Source organism: Bufo gargarizans, chromosome 7 (genome assembly GCF_014858855.1).
Source record: "Bufo gargarizans isolate SCDJY-AF-19 chromosome 7, ASM1485885v1, whole genome shotgun sequence".
Taxonomy (NCBI): domain Eukaryota; kingdom Metazoa; phylum Chordata; class Amphibia; order Anura; family Bufonidae; genus Bufo; species Bufo gargarizans.
Window position 1 is genome coordinate 2,970,272 of NC_058086.1, and position 13,653 is coordinate 2,983,924.

General features: G+C 42.0%; 1 protein-coding gene across 1 annotated transcript in view; it reads right to left on the reverse strand.

Annotated features, from left to right (window-relative positions):
* GTPBP1 (GTP binding protein 1) overlaps positions 1 to 13,653 on the reverse strand; it is a 61,453-nt gene that overhangs the window by 10,390 nt on the left and 37,410 nt on the right. Inside the window, exons 2-9 of the mRNA XM_044302087.1 lie at positions 11,368 to 11,479; positions 7,749 to 7,929; positions 4,361 to 4,709; positions 3,714 to 3,837; positions 3,379 to 3,493; positions 2,919 to 3,063; positions 2,635 to 2,817; positions 2,374 to 2,509 (exon numbers count right to left, since the gene is read on the reverse strand). Of these exons, the coding sequence (XP_044158022.1) occupies positions 2,374 to 2,509; positions 2,635 to 2,817; positions 2,919 to 3,063; positions 3,379 to 3,493; positions 3,714 to 3,837; positions 4,361 to 4,709; positions 7,749 to 7,929; positions 11,368 to 11,479 (1,345 nt within the window). The remainder of the gene's footprint in view (positions 1 to 2,373; positions 2,510 to 2,634; positions 2,818 to 2,918; positions 3,064 to 3,378; positions 3,494 to 3,713; positions 3,838 to 4,360; positions 4,710 to 7,748; positions 7,930 to 11,367; positions 11,480 to 13,653) is intronic.

The window sequence follows — 13,653 nt, forward strand, 5'->3', positions numbered from 1 at the left end:
GCATGAAACGTTAAAAATAAAATAAATCTTTATTACATATATTTGATGAAACAAAAAAGAGGCAAGGAGCTCACTTATTATCTCTCAATAATGATGTAGAGGAGATCAAAGCACTGAATATACTCCCCTCACCCTAAGGCTTTACAACTGAGATAGGCACTGTTGGAAATATATCAATTATAGTGCCACCATTCTCAAAAGTCTCAGCACTTCAATTACACAGCTGTATGCTTAGCGTGTAGGTTCTACCCCTTCGACAGGCTATTCCCACTTAATAACCTACTCTACGGGTTTCCATGTGGTGGGGAACCCGCATTTCATCAGGAGCAGGTAGAAACTAGCAGGTAAGTAATAGAAGTAAATAGCAAATATACACGCTGCACAGCGCAACAGCATCCCGGCGCTATGATCGCCGTACGTTGCCGAACACGCTACGGCATTGTATAGCTCAAGCTCCACCCCCAGCATGCACAGTCACCAGCATGCAGCGGGGTGTGTGCGCACACCAGCTCCTCCCATTGCTGGATGCCGACCTCCATTGCATCATGACGATGACGGAGAAGTGCTTACTGTAGCACCTACTGTATCCAGGGCGGCTACTATACGGCGGCTTTACATAAAACAAATTGACACATCACAACAACGTGTTTCCACATAATGGGGGTGCTTCACTTGCCAGCCGTCCATAGATTGTGTCATAGATCATGATTAAAATACTATTCTGCTGCCCTAATACAGTCGTGGCCAAAAGTTTCGAGAATGACACAACTATTAGTTTTCACAAAGTTTGCTGCTAAACTGCTTTTAGATCTTTGTTTCAGTTGTTTCTGTTATTTAGTGAAATATAATTACACGCACTTCATACGTTTCAAAAGCTTTTATCGACAATTACATGACATTTATGCAAAGAGTCAGTATTTGCAGTTTTGGCCCTTCTTTTTCAGGACCTCTGCAATTCGACTGCGCATGCTCTCAATCAACTTCTGGGCCAATTCCTGACTGATAGCAACCCATTCTTTCATAATCACTTCTTGGAGTTTGTCAGATCGGCGGGAGTCTGACACCTGGTACCCCTGCTGATTAGCTGTTTGAGAAGGCACCGGTGCTCCAGCAGCGCCGTGGCCTTCTCACTGTTTACCACTGGCCCAGTGACGTCACGACTAGTATCAACTGGCCTGGGCGGGGTAATCTCCATTCAAGTGAACAGAGCTTAGCCCCGCCCAGGCCAGTGATACTAGTCGTGACGTCACTGGGCCAGCGGTAAACCGTGAGAATGCCGCAGCGCTGCTGCCTTCTCAAACAGCTGATCAGCGTGTTTGGCCATCATAGAGCTGGGATGCTGTTGCGCTGTGCACCACCATGTGCAGCGTGTATATTTGCTATTTACTTCTATTACTTACCTGCTCCTGATGAAATGCAGGTTCAGCACCGCATGGAAATGCGTAGAGTAGGTTATTGTTAAGTGGGAATAGCATGTTTAATAGGTATAAGGCTACTTTCACACTGGCGTTTTGAATTCCATTTGGGAGATCAGTTTCGGGGATCTCAAACAGTTCAAAATGGATCAGGCTAGCCCCAATGCATTCTGAATGATTGATTGAAGTGCTGAGACTTTAAAGAATGGTGGCACTATAATTAATAGGCACCGTTGGAAATCTCAGTTGTAAAGCCTTAGGCCCCTTGCAGACGAGCATGAGCAGATTATGTCCGGATGCGTTCAGTGAAAAATGCGCGACTTCGGAAGTTTATTGCACGCGAGTGATAAACTGAATGTTTACAAACAACATCTCCTAGCAACCATCAGTGAAAAGCGCATTGCATCCGCACTTGCTTGCGGATGAGATTTTCACGCAGCTTTATTTACTTCTATGGTGCCACCGTTGTATGAAAAAATAAATAAACAGAATATAGAGCGTTGGTTTTCACGCAGCATGTTCATGTACAAAGCCCCATTGAAATGAATACTCTCTCGTGTGAAAGGAGCCTTAGGATGAGGGGTGTATATTTAGTAGAGGAGATCAAAGCACATCATTGAGAGACGATAGGTGGAGGCAAACATCCATACGGTCTCCGCCTTCTAAATCCCATCCCCCATGAGGTCATACCTGTTAGTCTGATTAGGTAATATAAGTGAGCTCCTTGCTTCTCTGTTTTAACAAATATACGTATGTAATCAAGATTTATTATTTTTTATTTTTAACGTTCCATTCAGCTATAGATTGTGATATTAGGGACGTATATCATAAGAAATATATTGAGGAGATCCAGTGACTTACTTATGCATGAGCAGTTAAAATGACTGCATACTTTGCATTTAAGTACAGACTACTTGGCCTGAACGACCTTCAAATTTTAGAAATAGAAGCATAGTACCCATTGCCTGGTATCGCGGGCTGATTGTGGTTGGATGATGCAGCACCAAGATCTCTGCTTCAAACTCCCAGGATGCCTGAGGATTCAGGCGTGGGGAAACCATCACCATGCCCTTCCTGATAGATGAACGTTTGATCTGAAGATGGAACACATTATGAAAGGTTTGTAGCAAAAATTATACTGTCCACTAATTAACATATTTGCTGCTCTGGACTGTTTGCCTTCCAAAGTGTGTTTTTTTTCTTCCTAACAGACATTTACCTTCTTCAAAGCAAAAGATGCTGTCTGGCCACCTCGCACTTCTTTGACCGGCATACGCTTGCGATGTATTGACTTTACTGCAATTGATGTAAAGTTGCCCAGAGGGTCTGGTCCTAGTAGCAGCAGATCGTTAAGCTTAATCAGACCCCTTAAGGTAGTTCCAGAAACCACTGTGCCCACACCCTAAAGAGAAATGTCATTAAAAACCATCCACAAAAAGTCCTGGGAGAACCCTGCCTTAGTGTCCTTGTTCGACAATATGAAGAAAAAATTCCCAGCCTTACCGGTACTGAGTAAGTATCGTCAATCTGAAACTCTGCAGGTTCCTCCTCCCTGGAGCTAGTACGGGGCGACAGCAGATTAAGGAACATCTTAAGGAGATCCAGATTTTCCCCTGTTACATTTGAGATCTGAAAGATCGGACACATCCTGTGAAGAAAGTCAGAGCACCAATAAGCTATTAGACAAAATTAATACATTTTTAGGTTCTTACTTTTTTTAAACACTTAAATCTTTCATTTAATCATCATCCTCATCAGATCCTTTAGCTCAGTTCACATTAATATCAAGGCTTTTTTTTTTTTTTATATCACCGCAAACTACTGCATCCTTGCCATCAACTCAATAGAATGGATACTAGAGCTCATGTGAATAGAGACCAATGGTGTCCACATGTTCATCATCACACATGGCCGTTCTAATTTTAACATAACCAGAAATTCCATTTATATTGGAGACTTGTACCTTTCTGAGCTGAAGTTGGAAGCAGTGACAATAACATCATCTTTGTTTTGAACCAAGACTGGGATCTTTCTGCAACCAGGAGACTTAAGTAGCCTCTGCAGCAGCTTCAGAGTTTCTAAAAAGTTAAACAACCCAAAGTTTTTATAAAGCAACTGAAATCTGCCATGTCTGAATAAGGCCTTACAGGACAGCATTGCTAGTTTGAAAAAAATAAAATAAAAATGTTCATACGAATATACAGTCTTACGTAGATTTCCTATGTAATGCTTGAAAACTAATGTCACCTAAGCACCTGTAAATTCACGTATGATAAGGAAAAGGTTACTACATCTCACCTTGCAATATGTTTGCTGGACACATGTCAATCTTTGTTACCACCACAAAAACTGGGACGTTCAAAGCCAGCGCCAAACCCAGGTGCTCTTTTGTCATGCCAACGATACCAGCATTACTGCCCACCTATGGAAGGAACAACATATTGCTACTTTACAGGCAACAATTATAAAAGGCAATGTCTTACTAGAGGAGTTCTACTCATGAAGTCAATGGCAAATTGAAGTTAAAGGTGTTCTCCGGGCTTTTCATAAAATCCTGCATGTGCAGATAGACAGGAAGACTCCTGATCACATACAGTTGGGATCATGTGGAAGAACCTGCAGCCAGTCTGAGCAAAGTAGAGATGGCACAGAGACTGACGAACCTATCTCGGGTCATAAAATGCTAGGAACTTATGAAAAGACTGGATAACCCTTTTAATATGTCAAATCAGGCAGGTTAGAAAAAGGTCTAATTACGGGTGATAGGACAGGAAGGATGTCCAAACATAAGGCATCAGCTTATGCTCTCAAGTTTTTTTTTTTTTTACGCTCAATAGAGGAGACTGCCCAAAGACTTTATCCATGTAAAAACATTTCAGTAAAATAAATAAAATAAATGAATGCACACTAAACAGCACACACCCAATAACCTATTATTTTCTCACCATGAGCATACAGAAGTCTGGTAGATGACCAGTCATTCCAAACACCGTTGTCTTCAAGTATTTTTCATGACCAGCTAGATCAATGAAAGTAATTATCTTTGAAGATTTCTCGCATATCTTGGTCCACTCCAAACTTCCACCATGACTGTCTGGCTTATTGACAACAAGACCATGGCTATCAAACCCTAAGATGTCATTGCCTACACTACTAGTGCGACCTGACTCGATCTCATGCTTGTGCCGAAAGAGTTTCTGCCTGGCAAAGCCACGACCATTATCAAGTTCTCCATGAGTCAAAACTCCCAAGAGTGTGCTTTTTCCAGCATCCACATTACCTACTACAGCAACCCTATAAGAGAACACAAAGAAAATAAAAACATTACTAGTAATCAAACTAGTACATGAAGTAAAAATGAAAACACTGACTATTAGATATTACATTGAACTGACATCTTTGATCCAAAGTTAAAGGGCTAATCCTATCACTATATTATACCACAACATTACTGAAGGGGGGGGGGGGGGGGGGGTTCTGTAGCTTTTGCTAACTGATAATCTATACTTCTGATCAACCTGATCGGCGTGGGCTCGTGTTTCGGCTATTTCAGAAGGCAGTGGTGCTGGCAGTAGCAATGCGGCCTTCCTGCCATTTCCTGCAGGCCCAGTAATGTCATGACTAGAATCAGTGGCCTGGGCGGAGGATAGGTTGTCAGTAAACAAACAAAAAAAAAAATATATATAAATATATAGATCTCAGAATACCCCTTTAAGGCCAGGTTTAGAGCTTCAATATACAGTCCTGATCAAAAGTTTAAGACCACTTGAAAAATGGCAAAAAAAAAAAACATTTTACATTGTTGGATCTTAACAAGGTTCCAAGTAGAGCTTCAACATGCAACAAGAAGAAATGGGAGTGAGACAAAACATTTTTTGAGCATTAAATTTAATGAAAACGACAAATAAACTGAAACAGGCTGTTTTTCAGCTGATCAAAAGTTTAGGACCACATGCCATTTAAAAGGCCAAATCTCTGCAAAGATGTGGATACATTGTAATTTTCTGGTCAGGTAGTCACACTTTGTGATGGCAAAAAAACAAACAAATAAACCTCCCTTTTCGAACGTGGTCGGGTTGTTAAACTACATAAGCAGGGTTTCTCACAGAGTGCCATCGCTGCCGAGATGGGACGCAGTAAGACAGTCATTTGGAATTTCTTAAATGATCCTGAGGGTTATGGAACAAAAAAGTCAAGTGGAAGATCAGCACTGAGCCGGAGGATCCAATTGGCTGTCCGTCAAGACACTGGACGATCCTCGACCCAAATTAAAGGCCCTTACTGGTGCTGACTGCAGCCCCATAACCATCAGACGGCATCTGAGACTGAAGGGCTTCAAAAACAAAAAAAGTCTTCGTTTGGACTTTGCAAGAGAGCACCAAACATGGGACATTCAAAAGGTGGAAGAAAGTTTTATTCTCTGATGAGAATTTTTTTTTTTACCTTGCTGGTCCTGATGGTTTCCAACGTTACTGGCATGACAAGCAGATGCGACCTGAGATCTTTTCTACACGCCACAGTGGAGGAGGCGCCATAATGGTCTGGGGTGCCTTTTCCTTCAGTGGTACAATGGAGCTTCAGGAAGTGCAGGGGCGTCAAACAGCTGCTGGCTATGTCCAGATGTTGCAGAGAGCATTCCTCATGACTGAGGGCCCTAGTCTGTGTGGTAACAACTGGGTTTTTCAACAGGACAACGCTACAGTACACAATGCCCGCAGGACAAGGGACTTCTTCCAGGAGAATAACATCACTCTTTTGGCCCATCCTGCGTGTTCCCCTGATCTAAATCCAATCGACAACCTTTGGGGATGGATGGCAAGTGAAGTTTACAAAAATGGACAACAGTTCCAGACAGTAGATTGCATTCGTGCGGCTGTCTTCATGCCTCAAGCATGCCGAAACAAATTTTTGAAGTGATAAGCAATAACGGCGGAGCTACTCATTACTGAGTTCATGTTTGGAAGTTGGAAGCCTGTTTCAGTTTATTCGTTGTTTTCATTAAATTTAATGCTCAAAAAATGTTTTGTCTCACTCCCATTTCTTCTTGTTGCATGTTGAAGCTCTACTTGGAACCTTGTTAAGATCCAGCCATGCTAAATATGATTTTTTGCCATTTTTCAAGTTGTCTTAAACTTTTGAACAGGACTGTATGAAATATGGTCTTTGTGACAGACATTTCCCAGACTGACCAGAGCTCAGGTGACCTTTACTTTATTGTAGCTATCTATGATGCTGTGAATTCCAGCCCAACTGCGGGTCTATTGTCCCATACTCACATTATCAGTATGATACAGTAGGTTCAGGTCAGCCAAGCCACGGCCAGTCTGGGAAATACATTCATCACACAGACCATGCTTCATGGATCGAACATGTTGCTCTGAAACTGTGGGCCAGATTTATCATGACTGACAGCTCACTCCACTTTAACATATGGCTAAAGTCAGATTTATGATCAGCCCTTTAAGACTGTAAAAAATGTGGTTTGACGGTAGCAGTTTATCAGTCAGTAAGCAGCTTTACAAAAGTTGCACATCTTTACGAAAAAGTCGCATGTTCTATTAAAAAGTCTCATAAGAATAAGCATGGTCCTCACTGGAGTGAAATTGCGACTTTTTAAATAGTCCCAATAGTAAATCTGTCTAGAGATTCATTTACATAAGAAAACACATCCACTTTCAGAAAGCTGGCAAGCATAGTGCAGAGCAGAAAAAAGTCGCAAATTTGTGCGCAGTTTTAGCGTTTGGGACTTTTTCACTCCATTATTCTGACCTGAGCTAATGATAAATCTGGCCCTGTGTGTTTAACTGAACTGAACTCACAGTATGGATCCTTACCATGCTGCGAGTTCAGGTTAGTTAAACCCACAGTTAGGCCGTGACACAGTCAAGTAATACGGACCTATAATGCATTCAGAACAGGGATATGTAAATCCAACCAAAGCCACAAACATGTAGGGGGACATTTAAGACTGCCAATTTAGATGCCGTCTTAGTCCCTCTGCGCTGCCGGTGAATGCGCCAAAGTTACGTAGAGGCACAGGCCTCTACTTTAGCACTTCCTTCAGTAGGCCGTGCGACATACTAAAATCTACACCAGCTTTTTTGCTGACGTAGATTTAAGTAATTTTCTACACCAAAAGCTGGCGCCCTCTTTCCTCGGCACTAAGTAAAAGTGGAGTGAGTAGCAAAAAGTTGCAGATTTTGAAACAATATCTGCCAAATTAAATATAATAAAATAGACAATAATAAATAATTGTCCCCCCCTCCCCCGTAATTTCAAAGGGGGGGGGGGGGGGGGGTAAAGGGAAAGGTTAACCGCACATATGAAGCTTACCTTACTTCCAAGAAGTCATTATCTCCTACACATTTGCGGACCAAATAGTCTCGAACTTTTCCTCCAGCCTCCTGGTGCTCCCGCAGGAGGATCATATCAGCACCAATTTGCTCCGCCATGCTGGTAACTGTAGCAACAGATGCCTCCATATCCGCTTCATTAAGACCATATTCTGTCCCATCTAAACCGAGGATTAAATCATTATGTGAAGGAACACTTGACATGAAACGCGGACTTAATAGCAATTAAATCAATAGGGCATGCCTGAGGTGGTCAGTTTTACCTACAATTGCTCCACAATGTGCTATGAGAACATATTGTAAGTAAAGTAATCATAAGCGGCAAGTTATTATGGAAATGAGACAGTGCCAACCATACAGCTGTATTCAAGGCCTACAATTACATGAAAAATACGGATGCAAGTTTTCCAAACTGATACACCTATGGGTGCAGTATGGATACTTTATTACTTTTAGGGCTCATTTAGATGACCGTATAAATGGGTCCACATCCGTAGTTCCATTCTGCGGCCCAGCAAAAAAGATAGAGCATGCAATTGTAGACAAGAATAGGCATTTATCATAGTGCCGACCATGTGTGGCCCGCAAAGTGCGGAACGCACACGGGCTGGCAGACCGCAAAACACATACGGCCATCTCAATGTGCCCTTAAGGTGTCAGACTAGGTTTACACCACATTCAATCATGTCAAAGAGTGTAGAGGGAAGTATAATAAAGTAGACATATGACTCAAATACCAAGTCCCAGAATACAAGAATATTCCCTTTTTCAATGGGTTGGGGAGTATCAACTACTGAAGCTGAGAATACACAAGATGGCGGCCAGCAGGTTATGCCCCAATAACAATTAACAGATATGCCGGTTCTGATGCCTGTTCTGAGCTTTTTAACAGTACTTCTGAATACAAAGCTCCAGTTACATATAAGGAATAGGAAAATAAAATGGACTGAATATTTCAAGGACATGCACTTTGTGGCTTTATCACCTCCCAACACAAGCTGTCAAGACGACAAGGTCAGCAGGACCCACCCTACACGGTCACAGAGATTAGAAGTCACGGCCTTGTAATTATGTAAGAAACAAGGGTCACAGATATGGGGACAAGTCTGAACGTACTATTAGGAAGTTATAAGCGAAAGAACCATCAATGACTTGTAGATCACCAGCTACAGCAAGAGCGGCAACTACAATGTATCAGGTGGTAGCCGTCATATGAAGATACAGTATGCTATATCTGTAGATTTCTAGCGAGACTGATCTAGGAGATCATGTCACAGACACATCCGCAAGAAAGCGCAGAGCTCCACTTTGCATATGATGAAGTTGCATCAGAGGGCTACAACTGGGCGACTACAATTGATGTCTACAGGGAGTAGGAGTTTCACAACTTGTCTCATTTGCTGTTATGCACTAACAAATTAAATTTCCATGCAATGAAAAAATTCCTTTGAAGGAGGAAAGGATCAGAATAGATGCAGTGGAAATTTTCTCCAATGATTTTGCTATAAAATACACTTGCAGATCTGGAGAAATACTGTTTGCATTGCAAAGAGCGAAAAGAGTAGCAAAATTCAGCAACAAATGTAGGAGCCAAGACAATACACTACATGCCAGGAAAATGGATATTATAAAAGTGAGAGTGGCCCTCTTCTTTAAAGGGAACCATGGAAAGCCCCCCTTAAAAGGGGTTGTCCGGGTTCATACCCTTCTCTTTACCCCAGCAGCCTCCCAGATGTTGGCATCAGAGCATCTGGGCGGCTTTAGCCGTTTTGGAGAGCCCCGGGACGTCACCGGATCTCCCAAAAAATGCCTTCGCCATGCGCGATTTAGCTCAGGGCAAAGGAGAGCATTGGAGCATTAACTGCTTCGATGCTCATGTCAGGGGGGCTGCCGGGGGCAAGAATGGAGGGATATTCGGGTTCAGCTCTGACAAGCCCTTTAACTATTGCTATCTCTACCTACTTACCTTCCCCCACAAAGGGTCCATGCTCCATATGCTAATGCATACAGCGGACGCATAAAGCTCTGCAATTATAATGAAGCAGACTTCTAAGTGCTTCAGCCCTAGGCAGGCTTAGTGCAGAGGAATACAAGGAGCAGAGTCGCCGTTCTAGTAGTTCAGGGTCTAATTTTTTTGCGGAGAAGTATGCATACGTTGCTTAATCTCTACAGGAACTATGGTACTGTACCAAGGTCTATCCATCTGGATGCAGACCACACAATTAGGTTAGAGATATTGATCTTTCTACTACAGTGCACCCTATTAGACAGACACTTAAAAAGGTTGTGCCATAAATACTACTTTACAGTTTTCAAACCAACTAATTGCATGTAATTAAAAATTTTATATAGCTACTGATTTGTTCAATAAAATTTATCTGTATAGCGCCCCCCTGCTGTTTGTTCTTATACTTATTTCATTGTTGAAATCACTTTGGTGATTTGGCACACGCACTCAGTTTAAGGGTCCATTCACACATCCGCAAAATGAGTTTGTGGATCCGCAGAACACTTACGGACATGTGAATGGACCCTAAATCAGCAACTGCCATAACTTCTGTTACAAGCTGTGGCAGTTACAGGGGAAGATGAGGAGCAGAAAGGACACACTCCCTCAGCCGACAACTTGAAATAAATCCAGCAGAGCGACTGGTGCAATGAGTGGGGAGATCTCTGGTTCCATGTGAGGTATAAGGCTGGTCCTAGCTTTGTTAGAAAGAGGTTGGTCATTTTTCTTTATTTTTATTTTTTTACATCAATCCTGGAATAACCCCCTTTAATAATACAATTCAACAAACAATGGGACTGCTTGATTAAATAGTCCTTTCACAGCCCAACAATACAGATTTTTTCAGATCACCCCATGTCAGATCCAGTGTACTCATAAGAAAGACAACTCCAAGCTTTACTGCGTCCAGATAGGAGAAGTCTGGATACCCGGAATGCCTCCATGCTGAACAGTGCAACCCCTTTCCTCTTCTCCATACATCCCATTTCCTCTTCCCGACAACATGTAAATATACATTATCAATTCTTTGGCCTTTATCTGGTGGCACCATTGGGGCAGATTTATTAAGACTGTCTAAAAGGAAAGCCATCTTTGTTGCCCATGGCAACCAATCACCGTGTGGCTTTCGTTTTACCAGATCAGTTTAAGAAACGAAAGCTGTGCTGCGATTGGTTGTTACTGGTAACAAAGACCGCATTTTCTTTCAGACAGTTCAGATAACGGTTTGTGGCCTTATTCTATCATTTATATGAGCAGTTTCTCCCCAAGTTACAGCTATACACACAAAGTTAGGTTTTTCTATTACATTAGCATACTTACCAACTTTTTCGTGGGTACATTTGGGTCAAAGAGACCCTGCCCCAGGAACACCCCCATACTGTGTGGGACTACCCATTTATGGGCAGTGATTACATAAGGCTCCCCCTCCCCATCCCCCATTTTTGGCCCAGGAGAGCCCAAATTTTGCAGGGACTGTCTGAAAGTGAGGAACAGTTCCCACAAGTTCGAAACTGTTGGGCAACTATGTGTTGATACTTTGGAAAGCAACTTCATTGGATAGAAGAATCATTACTAAGGTTCAGTAACTTACCGGACCCTTGTCCTATGACGTATATCGTCTCCCCCCTTCCCTCATCCATCCGATCTCGTAGCTGATGTAGTAGGCTGTCATACTGCTCTGCGCTGGGGCTCACCAATACATGCTGCAAACAAACGGAGTTACAATGAGTGAACCCCAAAATGTATCCCGTTTTCAGAATTTTATGGCAGGTCTTTAACATGACTAAGAATTGAAGATACAATCTTATGTACCCGCTGCCCCACAGCATCTTCTCTATCAGATAAATAATATAGGGAGTCTGTCACCCTTTTCGCAATTTAAAACTGCTGATAGGAGCGGGGAGTGTCTTTGGCTATAGTGGATGTAATGCTGAAAATATCAACTTCGAAAACTGCTGACAGACTCCCTTTAAAATACTAGAAGTGCTGATAAGGAATCAGTGTATTATTACAGCCAGGGCCCGGTAAGGACTTTACTGAGGTTTCCAGGGCAGAAGGAAAATCAATATGGACAGGACCCTTCCACACCAAAAGCAATGCCCAAAACATACCCAATAAGAGCTCTGTCTGATGTGCAAGACCTGATGAATCAATGGAAGGCCCTGTAGGTTTACAGATTTAATGTATGTACAGTTGTGTTCAAAATAGTGTGCTTAAATTGAATAAAGCTCAAAATCCTTCTAATAGCTTTTATTTCCATACACACAAATGCATTGGGAACACTATACATTCTATTCCAAATAAAAAAAGAATATATCAAAATTTGTGTTGTTCCTCAAAGTTTTTTTTTTTTAAAGAAAAGTTAATATTAGATAGACTGTTCAAAAAAATTGTGTTTGTATTCTTCTTTACAAACTCAAACATTTACTATATAAACTGAAAAATGTTTAAAGATTTAGCTTTCCTTTGAATCACTTAACTAATATTTAGTTGTATAACCACTGTTTCTGAGAACTGCTGTACATCTGTGTTGCATGGAGTCAACCAACTTCTGGCCCCTGTGAACAGGTATTCCAGCCCAGGATGATTGGACTACATTCCACAGTTCTTCTCTATTTCTTGGTTTTGCCTCAGAAACTGCATTTTTTTATGTCACCCCACAAGTTTTCTATTGGATTAAGATCCGGGGATTGGGCTGGCCACTCCATAACATCAATCTTGTTGGTCTGGAACCAAGATGTTGCACGTTTACTGGCGTGTTGGGAGTCGTTGTCTTGTTGGAACACCCATTTCAAGGGCATTTCCTCTTCAGCCTAAGGCTACGTCTACACAACGACAATAAGTCGTGCGACAGATAGGGCACAACTACACTGCAACATTTGTAGCGCAACATTTTGTTGCACTAATGTCGCGTGACAATTTTCATAATGGTCTATGGTGTCGCACTGCAACATGCTGCGACGCAACAGTTGCAGAAAAATCCATCTCAAATGTATTTTCTGCGACTGTTGCATTGCAGTCGCAGCATGTTGCAGTGTGACAGACTGCTATTATAAAAATTGTCGCGCGACAAATGTAGTCGTGTAGACGTAGCCTAAGGTAGCATGACCGCTTCAAGTATTCTGAGGTATTCAAACTGATCCAAGATCCCTGGTATGCGATAAATAGGCCCAACACAGTAGTATGAGAAACATCCCCATATCATGATGCTTGCGCCACCATGCTTCACTGTCTTCACAGTGTACTGTGGCTTGAATTCAGTGTTTCGGGGTCGTCTGACAAACTGTCTCCGGCCACTAGACCCAAAACAACAGTCTTACTTTCATCAGTCCACAAAATGTCTCTTTAGGCCAGTCAATGTGCTCTTTGGCAAATTGTAACCTCTTCGGCACATGCCTTTTTTTCAACAGTGGGACTTTGCGGGGGCTTCTTGCAGATAGCTTGGCTTCACATAGGCGTCTTCTAATTGTAACAGTACTCACAGGTAACTTTAGACCTTCTTTGACCTTCCTGGAGCAGATTGTTGGCCAAGTCCTTGCCATTTTGGCTATTCTTCTATCCATTCAAATGGTAGTTTTTCACTTTCTTCCACGTCTTTCAGGTTTTGGTTGCCATTTTAAAGCATTTGCAATCGTTTTAGCTGAACAGCCTATCATTTTCTGCACTTTTTATATGTTTTCCCCTCTACAATGAACTTTTTAATCAAGGTGCGCTTTTCTTCTGAACAATGTCTGGAACGACCCATTTTCCTCAGAATTTCAGAGAGACATGCACTGTAACCAGCATGTACAACATTTGTTGCCTTCCTTAAATAAAGGCAATAATTGCCACCTGTCTTTTCAAAGAATGAGTTATCTCACTTATTGAGCTCCACACT